Source organism: Myotis myotis, unplaced genomic scaffold (assembly GCF_014108235.1).
Source record: "Myotis myotis isolate mMyoMyo1 unplaced genomic scaffold, mMyoMyo1.p scaffold_m19_p_7, whole genome shotgun sequence".
Classification (NCBI taxonomy): domain Eukaryota; kingdom Metazoa; phylum Chordata; class Mammalia; order Chiroptera; family Vespertilionidae; genus Myotis; species Myotis myotis.
Window position 1 is genome coordinate 79,448,196 of NW_023416379.1, and position 24,634 is coordinate 79,472,829.

Here is a 24,634-nt window from a genome sequence, read left to right on the forward strand (position 1 = left end):
AGGGGTAAGGGGGAGGAGGGAACTACCGGCTGAGCAGGGAGGGCTTCCAAGCCTGCAATACACAGGCTGCCAATCAATCCTACTTGTATGGCTGAGCACTTTCTCTGCCCAAAAAAAGGTCTGCCCTGCCCCCCTCCCCCCCCAAGCCAGGTGAAGTCAGGGATTTGCGACACTCACTTGGTGGCCAGCAGCATATTCTTTCGGGAGTGCAGGTCGCTGGGGTCTGTGTGCTGCCGGTTCAAATATTCAGAAACAGCTTTGGCGGGAAACTCTGTTTCGCAGATGTAGCCAAAATCCCGAGCTAAATGAACAGCTTCTCCTGCAAAAGCAGCAGCAGCAAAGGTAATCATCAGCACCCAGCCTCTCATCCTGCCGGGGCAGGAGGGGCTCCCTAGGAGGTCAATTCTTATTATTTACAGAAGAGGCCAGCTGTTGGGAGGCAAAAGCAAAGGTGTGACAGATGCCTGAAGTAAAAATGAGTCTCAGGCTGTAATTGACTTGATGGAACAAACTTTGCTCCTGCCTCTTTTTTCCAGTCTCTCCCTGATTATCCTTGCAGCCATTTCTTAGTTAGATATTCCCTGAATAGCTTCAGGGCCTCCACATCCCATGCTTTGTCTTAAGGAAAAGCTGGGCCGATATATTCAGAAGCCACTTTACAATTGCCCATAGACACTAGGTTGGATATTCAAGATAGATACCACTCTTCTTAGTAGGATTATACCATTTTAGATAAATATAAAAGTCTTTCCTATCTTTTGTGTTACCTTTTCCACCCAAATCCCTGTCTTGGGTTGAGATTACTATGACTGCTTTTAAAAATGACGATACTTGTATTAGGAAAAGTCTCTTATTAATAACCAATATATACAAACACAAATCATGTGTGCAGATATCCACATATATTAAAGATGTCCCATATGGAACATTAAAGATGTTGTTCCATATACATTTTACACAAATGAGTATTTCTATCCAGCAATGAAATATTTATTTTCTGTGTCTGTTTCTAGCTACTTAGTTTTCCGGTTTCTCCTCTTCAGAGGTCCCTGTTATCGTCCTTCTACTTAAGGACTTTCGACTGCACAAAGGTGACAGGGCAGCTATAGAAAACTTTGATGTCTGAGAGGTCCCAGCTTCTGTGGAAGCCCCTCTCAAATAAGGCATTATCACCCTTTAAAGCACAGCCTTAGGGGTTCGAGGGAAGATCCCAAACATGAAAAAGAAATACACTGAATTCTCCCATAGCCACATTATTTTTAAGAACCATGTCTTACTTTAATCATCATTATGACAGTAACAACAAAAGACCAGAAATGGTGCTTGCAACAATTCAAAAAACTGAAAACTGCCAACCAACTGCTGGAATTTCAGTTCCACCCTTTTCCACCCAAATCCCTGTCTTGGGTTGAGATTACCATGACTGCTTTTAAAAATGACGATTGTGATATTACCCATTCACTGAAGGGCAAAAGTAAACCCCCCGGGCTGAGAGTCAACCACTAATAAATGTGGTCTGGATATTTGGTGACTGTTGCCAGTGGAGGGTAAGTTTGGGCCAGGCAACTTTGCCCTAAAGCTGGCAAAGTGTGGTGCCTATAAATATGATGACTTTATGGTTGCTACTTACATAGTCTAAGACCCTGTCCTCCAAAAACCAGTTCCCCACATGAGTGTCATAATCTAACACCCATGAAAATAGAAGGAAAAACATACATGTTAGCCTCTAGACAAAATTCTACAACTTCCCCCATTAGGACCATCTGGATGTATTTCCTGTCCTTTCCTCATCCCACAAATTCAACAGCAGATCCTCTTGTTCTAGACTTCAGAAGATCCTTTTTAATATATATCATAAATATCACCCCCAACCCCAAAATGATGAGCAAATAATAATGCATTTGTTGTAATTATGTTCATTAATTCATAACTGATGGATCTATATTGAAGATCATACATGACTCCCTTCCATGTTTCCTCATGCCCCACCCAATTCTCTCCTAGGCCTTACTAAGCTGTATTTCAATAACAATAAGTCCCATGTAATCAATCAGCAGGAGATAGGGCCCTGGGAGTTTAAAATAACCATTGAGAATTATGAACGTAATAATAGTTTCATAACTAGACAATGTATTTGCTACTCCTGATTCAGACGTAAAATCTGGGAAGGAGAAGGGGTATAGAATGGATTGCTATTTACAGTGACTCTTGCTAGAGTTCAGAGGGTATTTCAGACACTCTGCCCTGCACCTGGCAGCAGAGGTGATCCCTGCACTGGCTTGGAAGCTGAACCTGAGTACTCTTCACAGCACAGGGACCCTTATAGACCTCCAGTGGCCTCTCTACAATCGCTGGCTCCCTCTAAGTAAAAAGACCTTTGAACTTCTCTCTCCACCAGTCGCTTGACATCCACTCATAAGGGCACAACAATTGCAATGATTTCCAGTTAATCATGAAATGTGTAAAATGTCAGCCTTCAGCCGACAGTTAAGCTCAGCCACTTCGTGAAATGGCCACACGTCTTGCTTACCTTCCACCAGGGAGGTGAGTAACGTGACATTTGCTGCTTTGCGCCTGCCCGCGGGTAAATTCAAACCGATTTTTTCTAGCCTTTCCCGCAAAGATCTCCCCCCATTTTTCGATTTGGCTCTGAAATTGCAAGAATTAACATTCTGATTAACCTCGGAGTGTTCCTGAAACAAAGTTTAGACTTAGCAATCTAAAGCCCAGTGGAGCTTGAAGAGGTTTTAACTTGAGGTTAGCACATTTCCCCCCTTCCTTTTGGTTATTTGCTGACAGTTCGCTGAGGTTTGCTTAATTTCTGCAATACAGGGCATAAAAAAAATTGCGCATTTTCTTTTTTTTATCTCATGAGGAAAAAATGATAGCAGATGGGAATAATTAGGGTGTAGGTTGTGGGTCTAGAGAAGGTAGATGTTGCACACACTCAAGCTCTTTCCTTGTCACAGAGCCAGTTAGGTGAGCAGAAACTGGGCGAGCACAGCCATGCAGAAAAGAGGAAAGAACTGGGTGGTTTAGAGAGGAGGAGGCACTAGCTGAAACAGGTGGGCTTTGCAAGGAAGGGGTCAAGAGTTGCTATAAGCCCAGCCAGGTGTGGCTAGTGGTTGAGCATCTTCGACCCAGGAACCTCCCACTCAGGGCATATGCCAGGGTTGCCGGCTCAATGCCCAGTGTGGGGCAACCAATCAATGATTCTCTCTCATCATTGATGTTTCTATCTCTCTCTCCCTCTCCCTTCCTCTCTGAAACCAATAAAAAAATATATATATATATCTTTTTTAAAAAAGAGTCACTATAAAATGGAATTGGGTTAAAAGGGGAAGGAAGATAGAAACATGAAACTAATGGTGATGCTAATCATAACAACAGTAAAACTAACACTTTAGGGAGTTTAGTTATGTGCTAAACACTTTATATTATCTCACTTAATCTCATAGCAAGTTTTATACACACACGCTTAAGGCCTGGGGGTGATTGAAAGAAACTTCCACACTCTGGGGCTCAAAGGACTCACTAGAAAACTGAACCGAAGTAGAGCACAGCTAGAGGATTCAAAGTGAGAAAAGCCCGCAGTTCACACCCTTAGTTCCTCCCAAGGCTCTCCCTGTACCTGCTAAGGTATGGGCAAAAACACAAGAAGAGAACCGGTTACTCTGACCTCTCTTGCTATTCCCTCAGCCACTTTTTGGAAAGAAGGGGGCCACCAACCCCTGAAATGGGCTAACCCGGAGAAGTTCGCCTCATACAATGTCACCTTCGCGTCAGTGCCATTACCAAAGGGTTCAGGCCTTGGCAGGGACTCTGGGGGAGGCTTTACATCTTAAGATAAAAGCCACCTCAACTTTCCACAAGGAGCCTATGGATTGTCTTCCTCCACATTAGGGCGTATCTTAATGGCCCCAAGAAATAACTATTGATACTTCTAAAGGGGTGACATTGTTATTATTGGTGGTAATATCACTGGGGAAAGAAGGTCACAAGTCTAGAACAAAGTGTTCCAAACTGTGGGGCACAGTGCACTAGCGGGTTGTGACCAACTTAGACGCCAACTGCATTTTAATCAAAATAGAGAGATTGATCAGAGTACCTTGCAGGTACGAAGAGGGTTGCTCTGTGAAACTTCTGTTTCAGACAAGTGTGTGTAGCTTTCAGGTCTCACTCGGGCTGCATGCCCGGGAAGTGTCCTGAGGCTAGGAGCGAGCCGGACGCGGGCCAGGGCTGGGAAAGTGGAAGGTTCCCAGGGTCGAGCACCCCGTGGCGGAGCAAGGCAGCGCGGACCTGCAGAGCGTGAGCCGAAGGAGGCGATTGCGCCCCCGGCCTCACCACGTGCGGCCTGCAACTCCTCTCGCTCCGAGCTCCGGCCGCCCGGTTGCTAAGCAACCGCGTCCAGCTTCCCAGAGGTTTTGGCGCGAACCCTCTCCCCCTCGCCCCATAATAACTAGCGTGGGGGCGTTTTACCTCCTGAGGACGCCGCCGAGGAGAGACGCATTGAGGCATTCGGGGGGCGAGAGCCGTCTCTGCACTTCCCCCACAGTTACTTTGTACTTTGAAGTGGAACTGAGCAGAGACAAACGGCCGGGAACCGAGCAAAACACCTCGCCGGTGTTGACGGACATGCCTCCCAGGAAGCCATCTTTATTCATCATCAGAGAAGTCACAGATTTGGGAGGAACCGGAACTAGAGAGAGAGAGAAAAAAAATATATGCCATAAAGGTGACCGGGTTTCGATCCTGGTGACCGGCTGATAGAATGTGTCCGTGCGTGCGCAGGGCCCAGGCCACAGGACGCGCGCTAAGCGGAAAGCGGGAGGAGGAAGTGTTTGTGGCGCTGCGGTGCGTTCAGAGCACTGTGTACCAGCAAATGGAAAAGCCGCCAGTCCTCTGGAAATTTACCCCGTGTGTGCAGACAGAGGAGTGTCGCTGGCCACGGCCCCCTTCGTTACATACACACATAAAGACGCAACCCAGAGTTTGGATTGTGCTAGGGAACCGGGAAAATCCTATTCCATACTGGCTTGGTGACCTTAGACATGTCACGGAACCTCTCTGAATCTTGCCTGGTTTGAAGCTTGCCTGGTTTCTTCTTCTGTCTCCTGAAGGTGAATTGTCACTCTCCATGATATAAAATGGTAATGCAGTGGGGCCCTCTCTCCTCTCCCGCTGGACCCAAATCCTGGTCATCACTGGAGAGGATCAAAAGGGTGGGCCCCATCAGGTGCTGTGCCCAAGACCGACCAAGTAATAAATACCATTAAGCTGGGGAGGTGGGCCCCAGAGTTGCTCATTTCTCTAAAACGAATCGCATTCTTTCCTACATCATAACAGCAGATTCATTTAGAAATGAACCCAAATGCTCCTCTCCAGTGAAAGCAATTCCGCAGTGACATGAATTTTGTTTACAAATTAACATAAAGCACCGGCTGTGATTGTTTGGAGCCCTTATGATTTACAACAGGTGCCCTGATCAATCAACCAATCACTCTAATTCATGTGAGCTGCGGTCTTGCCTTGCCCCAGTTGTTTCATTTCGGCAAGTAATTGATAACAAACCGCACTCAAGGTATGTTTTATGCAGAAGTTAATAAGAGCTGACAGCTGGTTGCCACTGCTACCCAGGCGCACTCAGTGTCTCCAGCCTGTATTTCTGTTTAATTGTCTCAGTGTCATCTGCACCCCAGGCAGAGGCGGGGCTCAGCAGAACCAGAAGGCTGGGAATGAGGAACAGTGAACGGTCAACCACCCAGTTCACTGGCACTCTGGCTCCCTTGGACTTCCACACTGCCGAAACCCATTTGCTTTCTTCAAGCTCTAGAAGCCACTGTGCAGGCGGCTTCTCCCGACCTGCCCTACACCTTAGCTTCTTCCATTGGGTAAGGAGGCTCCAAATATTCAAGCAGTATTTGTTCATCACCAGTCCAGGAAATTTACTGAAAAGGGAGGCTTCCGTTCCCCCTCTTTAATAAGGACCTGTCTCACCCTGTAATCCTGGTAGTAGAAAGAAATGCTCTTTCTGCCATCGGGAGCCTAGAACTCTACATGTCAAACAAGTTGTATAATTTCCCTGGTATCGAACAGACTAACCAGCACAATATTTTGGTAACAGCTTATTCTCTGTATCACAGATTCCAGCATTCAGACCTTCATGATTATTTAGAGCAGCGGTTCTCAACCTGTGGGTTGTGACCCCTTTGGCGGTCGAAGGACCTTTTCACAGGGGTCGCTTAAGACCATCATGCATATCAGATATTTACATTACGATTCATAATAGTAGCAACATTACAGTTATGAAGTAGCAACAAAAATAATTTTATGGTTGGGTCACAACATGAGGAACTGTATTTAAAGGGCCAGAAGGTTGAGAACCACTGAGAGAGCCTCCTAAAAGCCAGTTAGGTCCCAAATCTTTCATTTTCTATGAATTGTATTTGGCCCTTTACAAAGGTTTTGTGGAAGGGGGCTTTCCTAGGGCAGTGGGTGTAGGACTGAAGCATTCCCTTCTGCCAGTGCTTAGCAGATATTTTTGAATTTCTGGCTCTGTCCACAGAGTCCAAGACCTTATCCCAGGGCAGATGAATGATGTCAGCTAGCAGAGGGGATCTTGTGCACTGACGTGGGGAGGTGGTGAGTTACAGAGGGACTTGCTTCTTTCTCATTCCCCTCATCATATTCTCATCAGTGATGCTGCTTCCCACTTAAGAGGGAGCCAGTAAAAAGTTGAAGTGTGAGTATTAATTAAATTTGAGTTAAATTCACTTAATAGACAGCGATTGGGATGGGACCATCTATCATTTAATTCTCTTATACAGCATCCACATGTTTTAATCAATCTTGTTCCTCACAGCAGTTCCGATTTCCATATGTCAGATTCATATTCAAGCATTATAAACAAATAAATTATGATCATGGAAACTGACATTAGATCACCTTGGAAAACTTTCCCCCAAAATACAGATTGCCCTTTGTATTTTGACATGGTATGAGCTGTAGAAATAAACTGTATAAAAAATCTCACACTTGCTACTCAGCAATATTTTCATATTTAAATACTACTTAGAATATTTTAACAGAAGAAACCCCACTCATCTAAAAATAGTAAGTTCAGTTCCTAGTTCCTGGATAACTGAGTATCTCCTGAGGACTGGAATTGTACCTGCTTCTCACAGCCCCAGATGCCAGATCTCTTAAAGAGCCAGGCCTTTAGAGACACTTTATAACTTGCCCTCTAATTTCACTATTGTTAATTGCCTGATTTACCTGACAAGAGCTATTTCCTTTGGGGAATGTGTATTGCTCCCTCCCGTGGGCTGTACCTTCCTTTCCACATATACATTATCACCTAAATATCACCAATCCAGTCAGCTTCTGCCAGCACACTGCTGTCTGGGGGAGAAGGGGGAGGAGTTTTTTGTTTGTTTTTATCCATAAACAACTATTTGAACAGACATGCATCAGATATTTCCATTTTTTAATTTAAGTGTCCGTCATAGTCCTATCCTGTATTTTCTCAACCTCAGGTTACAAACCTCTTTTCCACCGGGACCTCAGCATTGGTCACCTAGACTAGAGCCTATACATTTCTAGTTCCAACTTTCCTGTAACTCCATAGCACTGTTATCATCTACCTTCCCCTCCACTCTCACACCTGCTTAGCTCAGCTGATTAACCCCATATTTTATTCTTGGTCTTTTCCCTTCTGCTTTCCTCCAGTTTATCAATAAACCCAGGGAGCAACAGGGCCCGGTTGATTTGTTAGTAATTATGAGTACACTGTTCCTGCTCACGGAACCCAGAGATGACTAAGATAGGTTTAAAGCGACAGCAGGAAATGGTAAGGAAATGGAGCATAGCAAAACTCAGCACGAAGCTTTCAGTTCTTTACATGTTTACAATTTTCTGTGCATACATTAAAACTGTTTTGTGGTGTGTGTGTGTTTTTTCTCTCTTCAGTTCTCAGTTGCATGGCATGGCATGCAACACCCTCAAAACTTGCTCCCCTCCTCCCCTTTCCCTTGCATTATTTTGGGGAGAAGGAAAAGGTTTAAAAACTGAATAGTATTCCATTACTGTGACTGGAGTTTTATTTAAGAAAGAGGAAGAAAAATGATTAGAAGGAATATTATTTATTAGTGGACTATATAGAGCCAAAGTGTTAATAGGCTAGCTCTTAATCTGTATTCGTTAAACTTAAGTGTGAAATTGTAGCTTTTAGATCTTTGTGTTTGACTGGAAACAGACCCTCTTAATCTGATCTGCTGGGGGGGAGAGGGGGGAGGGAAGAAATAGATTCAAGGGCTAAGTCCTTCTGAAAGGTACATGGGCTTAGATATGTAAACTATACCAGGAAGCCTCCAAGAGATTGAGCATTGCTTGAAATAATTGCTTCTCACCAACAGAGCACCCCCTTTCCCTACACTTGCATTGTTTCTCATCTACCAGACGGCTAAATTTTATTCCAAATGTATATATAACAATTGTACAAAATGAGGACTGAAATCCTGGAAAGAAAAATAAAAGGATTCCCACAAAGAAAGCTGGAACATAAGAAAAGCTGCAGACATCCAGAGCTGGCACCCTTTAGGGACAAAGTCTAAAGAGGCTAGAAACTGAGTTGGGTCCCATGGCTTACTCGACGCGTGGGACCTCGAGAAAGTCATTGACCGACTCTCTGTGTTCCCACACCGGGGGTGGGGTGGGGTGGGGTGTGGAAGAAGCGCGTCTAACCTTCCCAGCTTTGAAATTCTATGCACTCTGATTCCTCCCTGGGTGGCTGGAATGTATCTCAGAGTTCCTACTTGAATCAAGAGGGATCCAAGTCAGCTCTGGAAACTCACACCTTTTCAGACTCTCAGTCCTTTTGAACTTTGAAATCTGCAAATTCTCTATTCTCCCCCACCCAAAAGAAAATCCGCACCAATCAAGGTGTTTTTGTGGGGAAGGGGCCAGAACTAACGGGGAAAAGGGAGAGAATGGAGGTTACACTGAAACTAACCAAACAGGATATCCCTAAGACCAACGAAAATGCCCCACAGTCACATTTGGACATTGGACTCCAGCCACACGCGCCTTTCCAAGAAATCCCAGCATTTTTTTCTGATGCCTAAGGTGTGTAACCAATTGCATATTGGCCTCTGATTGCACCAAAACCTTTTTCTTAAAATCTAGGTGAGACTTTTTTTTAAATTTGTCTGTAGGATGTTGGCAGTGATCATGGTATTAGCTGGGCACCCCCACCCCCAACCAGCCCAGATTCCCAATCCTAATGGAACTGAGAGTTAAGAATTATTTTTAATGTCTCGTTGGATTTTTAGACTGTTAATGTACCGAATCCTTCTCATTATTACTTTATTGATTGCTCATTGACCAGCCCCCTTCAAATCGTATTAACCACCCTCTGCCGGTTTAGATTAGGAGAGTTTAAAAAGCACCTTTCATTATTCCCACCCTCACCCCCCACTCCTGCCATGGAGTTGAGACTCTGAGACTTGGCAGCTTAATGGGAGCTCTAATGGGGCAGCTAAGAGGAGAGGGGCCACGGTCCCTGCCGACTGCATTAATAGCTCAAAGGGGGCCAATCCAGAAAATTAGCTGTAAACGAGCTCTGGAGATCCTCAAATGAAAGAGCCATTTATCACGCTGGCTACCTTCACTCCACTCGTTTGCTCTCTCTACTGGGAACAACTCATTTCCTCTTAACTAAATTACTTCAGAAATGTCAGCTAAGCCCAGATAGCAAACATAACGAGAGAGCTAGCCTATAATCTATGGGGTGATATCAACACGGCTGAAAAATTGGAGTGGTCAAATTTTAAAAGTGAGGTGTCTTTCCATAAGAGAGAGAGAGAGAGAGAGAGAGAGAGAGAGAGAGAGAGAGAGAGAGAGATCCTTTATACCTAAATTTCCTGGCTTCATAAACACAGGCAGAGACACCCAAACCTGGGCCAGTTGGGGCAATTTTACTAACAAGGTAGAATTTTTAAAAATCTCTTTAAAGGCCCATTAGAAAATAAATTAAGCAACCGAGTCCCCTGCCAGTTGTTGAAATTTAGAATACTTTGTTCAGAAAACTTTCTTACCTCCTCTTTTATGAAATTAATCTTTTGGAGACATCCCTCAAAAGGTGGGGGTTGGGGGTGGGACAAAGATGGAGACCAAAGAGCAGAGAAGGAGCTAATGAACTAACTCATAACCTTTTTTTAAGTGGTACATAGTAATTTACAAAAGCCAATCAACCACTTACTCATATTTCACCCATGACTCTCCAAAACTAAAAAATATGATATTGGGATCTTTTCTTCATGTAATAATAAAGCAAATACTTAAAATATTAAATAATGGAGTAAACCTAACACTTCCTATTCATACCACACCCCCTAAATCAATAAAGTGACAAGGGTGCCACTTAGATGTTTTAAGCTGCACATTATTTAAAAAAAACAAAAAACAACAACCTTTTAGGGCCATAACAAGTACTGCATGTTTCCAAAACAAAACCAGTATCTTTAGTCAATATCCTCCTTTTCTTATTCCTGAAGATACCTTCATGCATAAATATTCACATTCTGATGACAAACACATACAAGCCCTGAAAGGAAAGCCTCACACATCTGAGAATACAGTGGGGCCTTGACTTACGAGTGTCCTGACTAACGAGTTTTTTGAGATACCAGCTGTCTCTCGGCCGATTTTTTGCATTGAGTTGATAGAGTAATTTGAGTTAACGAGCTCCTTAACGAGCTCGGTCTCCGAACGAATTAAACTCGTAAGTCAAGGCCCCACTGTATGTTCAGCTCCCTTTGGTTAGGCAAGCTAAATTCCAATTATGTTTATTGGCCTGGCTATGAATAACATTTCTGATTGGTCATCGGTTGGCATGCCCCACTGCCAGCCCAAATGCTGCTTCTAGGATCTGGAACTCTTGAGCTAAGGATTCTGGCTTTCCATGAAAATGGATGGGAACTAAAACAGAAAGAAACAAAAGCAGCCAATGAAGAATTACACCTCCCATTCCCTCCCCCCCCATTAACCAGCAATTAACCAAAAGAGAAGACCCAAGAGGAAATGGTGAAAGTGAGCTGTCAGCACTGTTGCAAATCTAAGCAACCAGACACTGGAGCGAACCCAAAAGCTGGCATTAAAAACTGAAGAAACGATACTATCTAAAGAAGAGATGGAGAGATATTTAAAGCAACACTTAAGTAGTGTTGCCCCAAACCTTACTATTCTTCGTTCATTCCAAAGCCAAATGGCATCATTTTAAGCTTCCACCTCCCAGCTCCCACCTCTCAGAGCTACTTTCTCTGCCTTTTGTAAAAGAAATGTAGAATGCCTCACCCTTCTTGGAATCCTCACTTCACAACCCTCCTACTCTATCAGCTTGACTCTGGATTATTTTCCATAACATCTTTCATTGTTTTTGTGCAAGTCATGTGGCTCCCATGAATCATAAATGACTGAGGCTGGGGCTTGTTGACACCAAACAAGGACAGGTCTTCTCCAGCATAGATAAGAAAGGGTTACTGTAGTTAAAATTGTATCTCCAAACACCAGTTCTCGTGATAATTAAAGATCGTTCTGTTTACACATTCAAGCTCCTAAATCTGTGGCATGTGAGTGACATTGGGGCCCTGCGACAGCCACACTAATCGCCACGCGTTCTCTCAGTGACAGTCAGAGAAGAAGGGGAAAAATGAAGCAGCTGCAATACGCCCGAAATGAGTTATTGTAATTACATTTAATTAGTTTAATTAGTTAATTATTTTGCTTACAGCTGTACAAGAGACTGCAAACATTTGTTAATATCGCATGCCCTTTAACAGTATGGGGTGATTCCACAGTCACACTAAATCATGAACGCATATGTAGGAAGACTTAGAAATGTGCATTGGCTGGCTCGGCTTCTCAGGATGCGCATATTTAGCGACACATTTGGCACAATTAAACAAAATAAGGAACAACTCATAAAACACAGAGTCCTGGGAACAAACAGAGAACCACCGAAAAAACCAAATGCAAAAACAAGGAGAGAGGGCACTGTCTCAATGACCTAGGGTTTAGTTCAGCAAACTCCAGTTTCAATGAAATAATTACAGTACATTTTTGAAAGCAGTGTTTCCCAGCTAGTTCCATACATGATGGTAGTGCAATTATTTGAGAGAGTATTTAGAATTGCTACCAAATGTACCAGGAGAGAAATGGCAATAGTCTCTGTCCCTCTGTCTCTCTCATCCGGGTTTCTGCCTGCGGTTTTGTTTTTCCCTCCTCCCCCCATTTCCTTCTTCCCGACATGCCCTTTCACCCAGACAGCCGCTGTTCTGTAATTGTTAACAAACATTTGTGTCTTATAAAATAATGAATTGCCCAAAGTGAAAACTCATCATGAAGACCATGAATGCACAGGAGAACTCTGGTTACTTTTGGGGGGAAATATTCCATACCTTTTTTTATGACAGACTGGTCCAATAGATTCATGCCGCTGTTATTGGCATCTTCAACTGACTGTGAATATAAAAACATCACTATTCAAATTGACTGGATATTAAAGAATCGCACACATAAATCATGTCATTCCAAACTGGAGTGTCTGTTATTTCCATTTATATTAATTCACAAAGGGAGGTTTTATTATTATCATTATTATCTCCAAATCGACATCGAGATGAAATTCACCCAAATTATACATTCTTCCCATGAAAGAAGAGGAAAAAGGAAACTGGGAGAGTCATCTGGGATGTGGTATTGGTTCAGTTATTATATTCAACACAGACATTACATAGATATGTAAACTTTTCTATTATTTGCTCTTATGAATTGTGAAAATTTGGCAACAGCTGAAAGATTTCCACCAATATTAGTAAGAGCAATTTCAGTTTTCTATTCTATCCCTGCGCATCTTAACTCCAGAATCATTTCACAAATACATAACAGTTTACATTATGGGATTTTAATTAAAGTCTGAGCAATTTGGAATGGAATGCAAACAGCAACACATAGGAACATGTTTGCAAGCCCCCAGGACGGCACACCCACTGCAGTCCATACACATCCCGAGCACTGTGGCCTTCCTGCTATACGACAGTCCCTCCGAGGAACCTGCACAAGTTGCTCCCCTCTCAACCCAGCTGCCCAGCAGGAAGCACACCTGTTAGGAAGGCAGTCACTACAGATACACAGACACACACAGAGGCCCGGATGCTCCCAGTCAGCACCTGGCGATTGGCAAGAGCATTCATCTTCTGTGCCACAGTTTCATCCCCCCAGAAGGCAAGTTTCCACCCTGGGTGTTGGCAGCACTTCTGAGGGGAAATAGCTGTTGGAATGGGTTTCTCACTGTCTGGCTGTGCATCCCTGGGCCTCCAAAAGCAGTGGGTTCCCTTCCCTGCCCATGCAATGAGGATAAATGCTGGGTCCTTCTGAAATGGACAACTGCTTTCCTTGATCCACAGGAATCTAAGCTTGGACCAATTCGTCACCCATTGTACAGAGAAGTCCAAAGCAAAGGGCCCGGGAGCGAGGCGGAGTTTTTACAGCACCTCCCCACCTCCCTCCCTCGTGCGGCATCCCAGACAAGGTGTGTGCTCCTCACAGGGGAGAGACTGCCTGCCCCAAACAAGCAGCGCGTTCGAAACTAGAGATGAGATGATCTAATCGTGGAGGGGGCATGTTACTCTGTTTCTTTGGGTATTTAATAGTCACTCCCCCGTTCTCGGAAAGGTGAGGGAAATTGTTATTCTCAGTAAGAACCGTTTTTCCAAGTTGCAACATGCCAGGCACATCTTAAGAAATAGCAAAAAGCCTTTAAAAAAAACAAACCGACTTCATGGAACTTGTTGGAAACTCCTCAAGAGACCCCATCACACGCGCGGGCGCGCGCGCACACACACACACACACACACACACACACGATTCGCGGCTCTCTGTGCCCACGTGTCTACAGTGGCGACGTGTCCACGCAGGACCAGAGCATTCGCCTGTGTCCGGGGGCGGGCAGAGCCCGCGATCTCACGCGCCCGGACCAGTGCGCCCCCCACACCTCGCCCTCACGTCGGTACGTAAATATGTATATACGCCTCATCAGCGACGTGGGGTAGTTGTGGTAGTTAATGAGAAGGCTCTTGTCTGATTTTCTATCTAATTACGGCCGCCTGCTGGGTTTTTGTACAGGATATTCACGCAGCATGCTGGCGCTTAATCGTCACAGGGAGGATCGTAAAGATTTAATTAGGACTGCATGCGGAAGCGCAGAAAAACAACTCAGACTCGTAATTACTAGACTTCTTTAGTTAAAAGTGATACCAGGGGTTGCTTTAAGACACTGGGGTGTGTGGGAGTGAGTGTGTGTGCCTGTGTGTGGGGGGGTGCGCGTGCGCGCGCGTTGGGAGGTTTGACCGAACAGCCTCATGTGTTTATACTCATGGGTGGTAGAGGTGATGAGAGGTGAGAGAGCAACTGATGGGAAGAAGAAAAGAGGTGTTCCTGGTAACTAAACAAACTCCAAACGAGGTGTCATCTCAGTCCCTCTTTCTTTCTGATGCTGTTTGTTCTAAGTTTTTTTTTAAACACTGCCCCCCACCACCAACACACACACACACACACACACACACACACACACACACACACCGTGAAATGTAGCATACCCAGAACCCAAGCAGCGATTTGCTAGTTTAATAGCCCCTGTGAGTAAATTGAAATAGAAATTGACAGGGTTTTATAGTTTCATTTAAAAAAATATTAGGAGCATTTGGTTAATTAGCTCTCCTTCTCTCATGGTTGGGGCGGTGGCCATGAGTGTGTGTGTGTGTGTGTGTGTGTGTGTGTGTGTGTGTGTCACAACAGCCCCCCAACCCTTGGCCAGATGAGGACCCCTGGTTGTGAAGTCCGCCAGCAGGCAGCACTCTCGGGATCTGTCTGGTTGGCGGGCGGGGTGGGGTGGGGGTCCAGAACACACACTAACTAGCCTTTGAGACTGAACCAGTGACTACAGCCCAGGCCTGTGGAACCCCGCGCAGCAAGCCCATTCTGGCTGCAGGGAACTTTGAGACCCAGCAGTTTTCTGTAACTTTGGGCCCCCCAAGCTCCAGATCCTGAAGCTGGAAATGGAACCTCTGGATCCTGGGCTCTGGTCTTGGATACATCTCCTCTCCCCCGTCTTTGGCATCCACCCTGTGTCAAGACAAGCACACCTCACGAGATGGGCCCCATCTGGGAAAGGTGCAGGGTGTATCCTTCTCCACCCTTAGCACCGGGGACCATCCACACAAAGTCCCCAGAGCCTCCCCATTTCCCCGGACTCCTGGCTGGGATGCTTCTGGGGAAGGAACTGGGCAGAGGTGGGGTGGGGAACCCGTGAGGCTGGGCCTGCACCGGCTCCCCTCTGAGCTACCTTAGCCTCTGTGGTCTGTGTTCGCACCTGCAGCAGCTGGGCCCACTGGCCACGCTTTGACAGGGGAGTTCTCCCAAATGCTAGCCCCATTTTTCTCTCGCCCTTCACATTTGGCCAAACACCCAAAACACTCAAAGCGCCTCACAATGATCTTTTTCTTTAACATCTAAAACCAAATAAATCCGTTCCCTCTTTGGGGGGAGGGAGTTCCTCTGTTGGGTCACCTGAGCCACTTGGCCAGCAGGGTGGGGGTGAAGTGACAGCCAGTGTCAGCACTGCCAACAGCAATGGTGATGAGCTGATCCACTTTCATTATCTAGCACTTTGAACCGTACTCAGAAAGGTTAATTTAAAAACTCCTTCCCCCCAGACACACATCACTCCAATGCATTAAAAAAACCCACAACTATTAAATATTTCTTTTCTCATATGATATTCTGAAATGAGCATGATCTCCAGACAGGGACAGTCAAGCTCGATTAAATCAACAAAACTATCATTCTTATTACGGTGGGTAAATTCAGCCACAAATCAGGTGAGACCGTCATTTTTTGGAAACAATAAATAACTGAATTTCCTTTAAAACAGTAAACCATCACAGACTACCCACAGACAGCATTTGATGCTGCCACCGCATTTTAACTGTTCAGCATACATTTCTTTTCTTCATCAAAATAGAGAGGAAGGACTTGTGCACCCTTTTCCCTTTCCCATTTCGTTTTTCTTTGCCTCCGAGGTATGCCTACCATAATGCACAAAGTATACAACTATGCCAAGGAGACCAAAGTGTCAATTAAATACCTTTCAACCATATTTATCTTTTCTGGAGACTATTTAAACTAAAGAGCCAAAGGAGACCTGCTTAGAATCACCCAGACAGGTTTTAAAAAGCATTTCTTTGATGTCTCTTTGTTTAGTTTAATCAAGTATTCTCAACCAAATCAGGCTCCATTGTGTAGGTTGCAGATGGGATGGTGTGTGGGTAGGGGGAGTGTTTTGAGCCTTTTGTTTTAAGAAATAAACACGTGATGCCTTTCCATTGGGATGGTAACATTGAGGAGGAAGAGTATTAATGGAAGGGGAGGGTTGAGAGGGACGTGCAGAATATTGCTCCACAGGCATTTAATGGACCGAAAGGTGAACAGGACCTCTCAAATAGTAGTTGTGCTCGTGGACTCTCAAAACAGAATTGTGGCTCTCTGGGTCTCTCCCACAAATATTCCATTTCTTGGGTGATGGTTCTGGAATTCAAACATCTTGGCAAAGGGACCTGCAGGTTATGGGACATTCTAAGGGATACCTGGCTTGGATCAAGGTAGCCCATGTTTTTCTTCCAAAGTGCCCTGTCATGCTTAACCAAGTCTTTGCAAATCCAGCAGAACCTCTGAGCCTACAGAGGACCCTGTGCCTCTGCGCAGTAGCCCCAGCCCCTAGGCAGCTGGGTCTTCACCTGCCCAGTCCTGGGGCCAGGCCCACTCCAGGACGGGCTGAGCGAGGAGGTGCCGTGGGGAGGGTCCCCAGGTCGCTCACACAACACACCAGCGAACAGGAAGGGGCCGGTAGCAGGAAGGCGAGACAAACACATCCAGCCTTGATGCTGATGATGCTAAACGATCAAGCTACACACACATATTTCCCTCCTTCATGATTTCATTCCTAGCGGTTCTACTTTCATAATTGGACCTCCAGACATCGCCACTAGAGAGCCACACACGTCCCTACAGACAGAAACAGTTACACATGCTGTGTCCAGCGGATCCCTAAAGATGCAAACTACCTCCCCCAGGAGACAGCCCCCCTCCCCCGCCGCTCCCCTCTCCCGGAGCCTTCGCGATACATTTACTGTCATTTTCGTTTGTTCGGTGGTGGTTACCTGGACGTCTTCCATCCCGGGGTGGCCGAGGCCGTGCAGCGAGAGGCTGTCACCCATGCCCGCGTCCAGGCCGTGATGCGCCGAGTGCAGCAGCACGTCGGGCCGGCGGACCGAGTGGTAGTCCCTCCGGGGGTCGAGGCCCGAGAGCTGGGGCAAGGCGGCCCGGGGCTGGGGCAGGAGAGAGCCGGCTTCCGAACCCACTTCTTGCCGCTGCCGTTGCCCCCAGGGGTGCTGCTGGGGCTGGTGCAGGGGGTTCAGGGAGTAGGGGTCGTTGACGTGGGAGTAGGGGTCCTGGCTCTGGTGGTAGGGGAGCGGCTGGTAGGGGGGCGGAAAGTAGGGCGGCTGGAAGTCGGACGACGGGGTGTGGGACAGCGGCGGGGCGCTCGAGTAAGGTCCTTGGGACACCGAGCCCAGCTGGGAGAGCCGAGAGCTGTGGCTCGGGACGCCATCGTGCCGGTCCTGGGAGCCGAGAGAAAGGGAGAGAGAGAGAGGAAAGAGAAGGGGAAGAAGAAGAAGGAAAAAAAAAATACAAGCGACAAATGGAGAACCGGCTTCAGTGCTTCTTCCCGGGACGGGGGAAGCAGGAGTCTGAAACTTACACGGCCAAGTTGACTCAGAGGGCGAGTGATTTTCAGCAATTCCAAAGGCAAGGCTTTGGGGGGCAGGGAATGGGGAGAATCACCCACACAACCGACATCGGAGCCTTCCGTGGGGAGTGCAAAGCCAGCAAAAAGGGCGAGGGGGAAATCGCTGTGCATGGGGTGAGGTTCTCAAGTCCTTCGTTAAAAATAGAGCCGGCTTACAGATCGTCTTTGCTCTTCTGGGTGTTCAGGGCAATTGTTTCTAACTCTGCCAGGGTTCCCAAGCACAACAGATGAAACTGCACCCTGTCAGCTGTGCTGCTCCTCCAGTTCAAAACCAACTTCTTCCTTCACTGGCAACCCAGGGGAGGGGGGGGGGGCCGCCCGAGGGACTCCCCACACCGCCCGACAATTCCAGGAGCTGCGAGGAATCTGTGTGATCTGGGTCCCCAGTCCCCCCTCCCGCCCCAAGAGGAATGAATTGAAATCGTGTTTGATTGAAATGGATCTCATTAGGAATCACATCCTAAGCCCCTGTGAAGTTGAGCTGTGGTTTGAAGGAGCTATTTCGAAGGTTGCCTTTCTCTATCTAATGCTATTAGATACTCCAGGGTGTGAAAATGAAGGACTTGAGGTTGGAAGGAGGGAAAATAAAAAAGCCCAGAACTCCCTGTTGGTCCTATCTGGAGTGGTAAACTAAGTGGAAAAAAAAAAAAAAAAGAGGAGGTCTGTGTGAGAGAGAGAAGGGTGTTGAAGTTTCTCCCTCTCCGCTGTGCAAATGCCACGGTAAAGTCCCTGTGTTTCTTTTTGGAGAAATAGTCACCTCAATTTCTAAACTGCAGTAGCAAATGAAAAGTTTTCTCTTTGGTTCCCCCCCTCCCCTCCCCAGCTGACTCCAAGAGCTCAGACGGAGAACACACAATGCAAGAGAAGCAGCTGCAGCCTCGTCCAATTATGGTGCTAAATTACCAAGCCAAAGGCGCTCGGAGGAAGACAGAGACAGAGAGAGTGAGACACGCACACAGAGACGGAGAGACGCAGAGACAGCGAGAGGGAGCATGCAGTTCTGGTACAAAGTGAATCCAAACTCACCATGGATGAATAGGTGTGGACTAACATCTGGAAAAAAAAGCCTGGTTACTGCTCAAAATCAAACAATGATTTCCAAAAAAAAAAAAAAAATCAAGGAGTCCAGCAAAGAAACGAGCTGGACCCAGAAGCCGAGCTTGAAGTGTTTCCAGGGCCAGCCATCAAAAAAAAAAAAAAAGTCCCCCCCCACCCCCAAACAAGATTGGCACTGCTGTCACACACAGAGCTCTTCACCGGTCTCTTGCTGTCTTTTTGGCCTTTTTTTTTCCTTCTGCCTTTTTTTTTTTTTTTTTTTTCCCGGGCCCCAGAAGCCGTCCTCTTCCACCCGCAGCTGGGCTCAGACTGCTCGGGCGCCCCTTCCTCCCTCCGCTTGCCTACACCGCCTCATAATAATTGATATTCATGACTATTAATATTACACGAGTACTTTAAAGGGAGAATGGAGGACAAATGGAGCGTGAAGCAGCAGCCAGCGCAGAGCTCCCCTACTATTGTAAATGACGTTCATTCAGTGGAGAATTACTAGATGTAATCAGACGAGGGGGCTGGCAGAGGCGGACGGGGGAAAAAGTTTAGCAGGAAAGAGGCAGAACTTCAATGGACTGAGCTGGGGACAGCCGCTCGCAGAGCAGCCTCTGTTCCCTGGGACAGGGCAGTGAGGGAGAGCATCGCAGGGGGCTGGTGTAGCAGGAGGTGTCCTGGTTCCTGGAGAGGGACTTTCCTGATGGGAAGAACTGATCGCCCCGAGGTGCTTGGTGTGCAGATTAAAAAGCAGAATGAGAAGGCGTTGTCTCCGCGTTTGGAGGGGAGAGGAGAGGAAGCCGGCGGGCCCCCGTTGTTTACAATGATGTGTGCGGACATCCACCGGACATTGGAGATGATGCTTATGTGTTAGAGGACAGAGGCGACATGGGGGCTCGTGCAGCCGTCCCCACTTTAATGCTCACACACTGAGTCTGTGATTTTTACCTCAATTTAAAATACATGCCATCAATCTTCAGGCACACTAAACCTATCCTTTCCCGGCAAAGCCAGGGGCAACAGAAAACCTTTTCGGATATTTCAGGAACCCGTTCGACTGGCTTGACTGCCATTTCTGTTAAAGTTCAACCTTCCTCCCAACTTAAATGGGCTCCTTCCACCAGGCTGCGGGTTCTCCTCTATTTTTCAGCACAAAATTTAGCAGCTGGGAATATCTGCAATTCTCTCTCTCTCTCTCTCTCTCTCTCTCTCTCTCTCTCTCTCTCTCTCTCTCTATCTCTCTCCTCTCTCCCCCCCCCCTTTATTCTCTTCCCCTCTTCCACGCCACCCCTTCCTCTTCCTCTCGCCCTCCCCTCTTTCTTCTCTCCCCCCTCCTTTATCATTTAGCCAGTTTACTTTCCACAATCGAAGAACGAGTGATGCCCTGCTGACTTTCTCGCGCCCCCCGAAACCCGTCTAGATAGACCACGAGCGCGGCCCACCAGGCCCCTCGCCGCCAGCGTCCGGCCCACCTGGGCCGCTCGCCTTTTCTTTCTAACGCTCGTCCCGCCGCCTTCCACTCCGCGCTCGCCCCGCGCGTTAGAGCAAAGGAGGCCGAACCGAAACGGGCACCGCAAGGCGGAGGCCAGGCTCTTGGTTACAGTCGATACAAAACCACAAAGAGGAAAGGAAAGCCCCAAGCATCATGTGTCATTTGCAGGAAGAGGTCTCTCTCTCTCTCTCTCTCTCTCTCTCTCTCTCTCTCTCTCTCTCTTTCTCTCTCTCTCCAAAATTAGGATTCAGGGCTGGGCAGAGCTGGGGGGCCCTGGGCGCGAGCTCTGCCTGCGGGCGCGGCAGGCGAGCCCCCAGTGTCCCGCGGGCGGGCCGGGGCGGCGGCGTCCGTCGGAGCTCGCGGCCGCCCTGTGCGCCGCGGGGAGCCCAGTGTCCGCAGGGCGGCCGAGTCCGGCTTTCCCGGGTCTCCCCGGAGCGGCCGAGTCGCGTTTCCCCAACTGGTTGGGGGGAGAGGGGGTCTGGGTCTGGTGTCCTACCGCGACCGCTCCTCCCGACCCGGCACCGCCGCGCTCGCCGCCCCGGCCCTTCCCTGCTCCCTCCTCGCTCCCGTCCCCCCTTTGCACTCGCACCGCCGGCCCGCAGCTCCGACCTCCCTCCCCAAGTCCTCTTCGCGGGGCGCCTTTCTCCCGGCTTTTCTTTCTTCCCTCCCCCGACGTCTCCTGGAAATCTTTGCCCCCCACGCCTCCCCCCTCCCCCCCGCTTCCTCTAGCGCCTAATTCGGGGGCTCCGAGGCCATCCCGCTCGGGATCCGGGCTCAGCGGGCTGCCGCCGGCCTTTCCTTCCCGTCCAGCCGCGAGCCCCGCGCCCCGCCCGGCCGCCCGCCCGGCCTGGGAGCCGCCCCGCCGCTCGGCTCCCGGGACCGAAAGGGGGTCGCGGGCGCGGCCGCTCCGACTGCGGGCGCCCCGGGTGGCGGCCAAGTTCTCCGCCGACGGAGAGTTGCGCCAGGGAACCGCGCGCACTGAGCAGCGGCAGCAAATTCGCTAAAAATGCCCAGACGTGGGGTGGCGTGGACGCTCTGCCCCTCAGAGAAGCAAAACCCGAGAAAAGAGAAAAAAATAACTGTGACGACTCCTTGGCGAGGGCTCCATCGACACCCATCTATCTACCTCCCTCTTTCTCTTTTCCGCCCTCTGTTTGGATCCGTTGATGGTCGATTTCAGAAATTTTATTTGAAAATTTAAAAAAAATGAAAGCCTGAGTCCAATGAGACTTGAAAACCTAATCCTCGCCCACACTCCGGACCAGGGTTGCCCCTGCCTTCCGCAGCCTCTGTCTTCCCTGCCCGCCTTCCCCATCGGAGTCTTAGGGGGCGAGGGGGTGGCGAGGAAGGGAGAAAGAAAAAGAACAGAAAAAATAGAGAAATCTTCTAAGTTAGCCAGATTTCAACCTTCAAGTCCCTTCTCAGAATAGCGAAGTCTCCCCCAGCCAGCTTTTCTAAAAGTTAAGAGAAAGCTGAGAAAACCGACCGGAAATCTGCGAGGAAAACAGCTTTTTTAAAAAAACACACAACACAAATATATCAGTTGGGGTGTCAAGAAGCTCAAATTGTCTATCTGCAAAAAGTCTAAGATGCACCGGGGGTGTCCGCTCACCTCATAGATATCTTCGTACTTGACATTCTCCACGAGCTTCCAGAGCATGATGGCAGCCTGGTCTCTAGGAGGTGAGTGCATTCATGTGAGGAGCAGATGTCTGGCTTCTCAGGACTCCGCTGTCTGTAATGATCCATCTATAATTGGAAATGGGGGATACACACCAAATCCGACGCTCCTCTCCCATCGCAACTTATATCTGCTGCCTCAAACAATAGGCTGGACAAGTCAGCCTCAGCAGAGAGGAAAGACATGATTACACACTCAGGAGTTAGATGCAACCCACAGACAGATATATATATATTATAAAAATCATAAACACGGGTTTACACCCAGATGCCCACATTTAGTTATGTAAGCACCCCCTGGGTCACGCAGTCCACAGACGCTACCCATGCATTTTAAAGGAGAAAAGATGGTTGATTCGTGTGATTAATATAAATATACACATTTTAAAAGCCTCTCTATTGAAAATGATGAATCATGGTAGCCACTAACGAAAGACTTTAAAATTCATAATGAGAAACCAGGGGGCCAACAGCCCCCCCCCCATTTTTCTATCTAGATTTTAAAAGGGAGATCATTAGTGAGATTTTTAAACACAAAAGCTCCTATTCCTCTGTGTTTCGCAGGAGGGGATTTTTAAAGCTGGATTTTGGGATTTTAAGGGTGATCTCTCTGTGTGGATGGCTATGTAACTTTTTTTAAAAAAACTGTACCTCTGTCACTGTAGAACAAAAAGCCAGCTCACCGGAGTGACCGTTTCTAACATTTTTTTTGGTCATTTTGATGAACACAATGGGTAACTTAAATGCTATATGAACACCTCAGTCCACACTGTTTGTCATTTTATCGGTTGTTTGTATTTTCAACAGATCCCATGAGCCATTTTTTTTTTCTTGGCTGGAGTCTCCATTTTATGAAGTTATTTTTTTCTTTTTTCAGATCTTGGGAGCAACGTAAGAACATGCACCCATCTACACAATGAGTGAATTTGGAGCCTTCTTTGCGGAAAGGAGACAGTACATTTTCCATTTACAGCTGTTTGTCTATAACTAACTTTTAAGTGGTTTTAATCACGGAGAATCAAAAACAGTCACCTAACCCTCTGGAAGGTTTGAGCAGAATGCTCTTTTAAGGCATCCTGAAAAATATTTGGGGGTTTGTGGGTTTTTGTTTGTTTTGATGTATTTTTTCCTAGTAAGGTGATTTGTATAGTGTTTTTTTTTCTTGTCTTAATAAGGACAACGTAAACAACGATAACAACGAAGTTCCCCAAACCTGGAGCATGGGAGCCCTTTAAGGCACAGGGACTCTGAATTTCATCACAAGGTGAAGATTCACCTCATTCCCCTCTTTCCCATCCCCTCTATTTTTTTTCCTATTCCCTTTCAGGGTGCGGAAGGATCCCCACAGCCAGAAGGGAAGTCCAGTGGAGGATCCCCGCCCCTGGGGCAGAAATTAAATGACAGGAGGGAATGAGGAGGGACCAGGGCAATTTGGGGTGGAAGTTATTAAACCTGATAAGGATGAATCTGCAAAGGGCGACTGTCTGTAAGTCTCAGGACTGCGGCAGCGGCCGCGCTGGAGCAGGGACGCCCCGAGGAGAGGGCTCCGGACACCCGCGGTGGACACGGCTCCAGAAAAGCCCAGGGATGCTCCATATAGCGTAGAACGAACAATTCAGCAGTTTTTAAGTTGAAATTTTTAAAATGATAGGTGAAATGAAAGGAACACAGAGAAGTGCTTCAAAAGGAACTTTAGAAATAAACCCTACCTTAGTGTCCAGTTTTAATGTTTATGCTTTGCCTTTCTGTCCTCCCTCCCTCCCTCCTTTCTTCCCTCCATCCTGTCCTTCCTTCCTTCCTTCCTTCCTTCCTTCCTTCCTTCCTTCCTTCCTTCCTTCCTTCCTTCCTTCCTTCCTTCCTTCCTTCCTTCCTTCCTCCCTTCCTTCCTTCCTTCCTTCCTTCCTTCCTCCTTTCCTCTGCTTTAATACTAACACCTTAAATTATACAAAATCTATTCAGATTTTCCACTAGAAACATGAGCAAAGATTTATCTTCTTGGCCCCCAGAGCTGGTTTAAATATTCTTCCTCATTTTATTGTGTGGTGGGACTGGAAACAGGGTTTACCCTCCCTTTCCACCCTTTCCAGTCCTACCACCAGTCCCAGATCAATAGTTTGCAAGATAAAGATTATAGATTTGGAAATTCAGATTCTAGACACAGTTTTATTGATGGGAATAATTGTCTTCTCACTTTCAAATCAATACCTCCATTATCTTTTTTTAAATCCAAAGATCATTCTTACCCAAAATGAAAAGCATTTGGAACTGTCTTAATTTTTTTCAAATGCTTTAAACAGATTTTTCATTTCTTTTTTTTGGTATATCATTGATTAGCCTAAAATAAATAGACTCTAAGGGTTAAACCAAAAAAACCCTGAGAGAAATACTTCATAATAAAACTATTTAAAAAATACATTGGCATAAATGCTGTATAGCCTTATTCATGCATAATTTCAAATTTTGCACATGCCAATAGTGGGTGTTTTTAAAATTAGAAA

The 24,634-nt window shown here is 46.9% G+C and overlaps 1 protein-coding gene and 1 long non-coding RNA gene across 9 annotated transcripts in view; one reads left to right on the top strand and one right to left on the bottom strand.

The window, feature by feature from the left end:
* Nucleotides 1–22,368, bottom strand: part of TFAP2B (transcription factor AP-2 beta) — a 29,800-nt gene extending 7,432 nt beyond the window's left edge. For 2 of the 8 annotated variants that reach the window (XR_004968780.1, XM_036316854.1), the window contains exons 1-6: nucleotides 17,873–18,741; nucleotides 17,274–17,732; nucleotides 12,456–12,516; nucleotides 4,480–4,699; nucleotides 2,531–2,649; nucleotides 178–319 (exon numbers count right to left, since the gene is read on the bottom strand). Coding sequence is in view for 7 of the 8 variants with exons in the window: in XM_036316854.1 (XP_036172747.1) it covers nucleotides 178–319; nucleotides 2,531–2,649; nucleotides 4,480–4,699; nucleotides 12,456–12,516; nucleotides 17,274–17,732; nucleotides 17,873–18,031 (1,160 nt within the window). In the remaining variant the exon portion in view is untranslated. Of the gene's footprint in view, nucleotides 1–177; nucleotides 320–2,530; nucleotides 2,650–4,479; nucleotides 4,700–12,455; nucleotides 12,517–17,273; nucleotides 17,733–17,872; nucleotides 18,751–18,946; nucleotides 18,974–19,912; nucleotides 20,187–22,068 lie in introns of those variants that run through there. The other 6 variants (XM_036316855.1, XM_036316856.1, XM_036316858.1 and 3 more) reach the window with 6 other exon arrangements.
* On the top strand, nucleotides 13,919–19,036 carry LOC118660002. The gene is made up of 2 exons (XR_004968781.1): nucleotides 13,919–14,065; nucleotides 18,744–19,036. It is a non-coding gene; the product is annotated as an uncharacterized LOC118660002 (long non-coding RNA).
* Nucleotides 22,369–24,634: the final 2,266 nt, after the last annotated feature.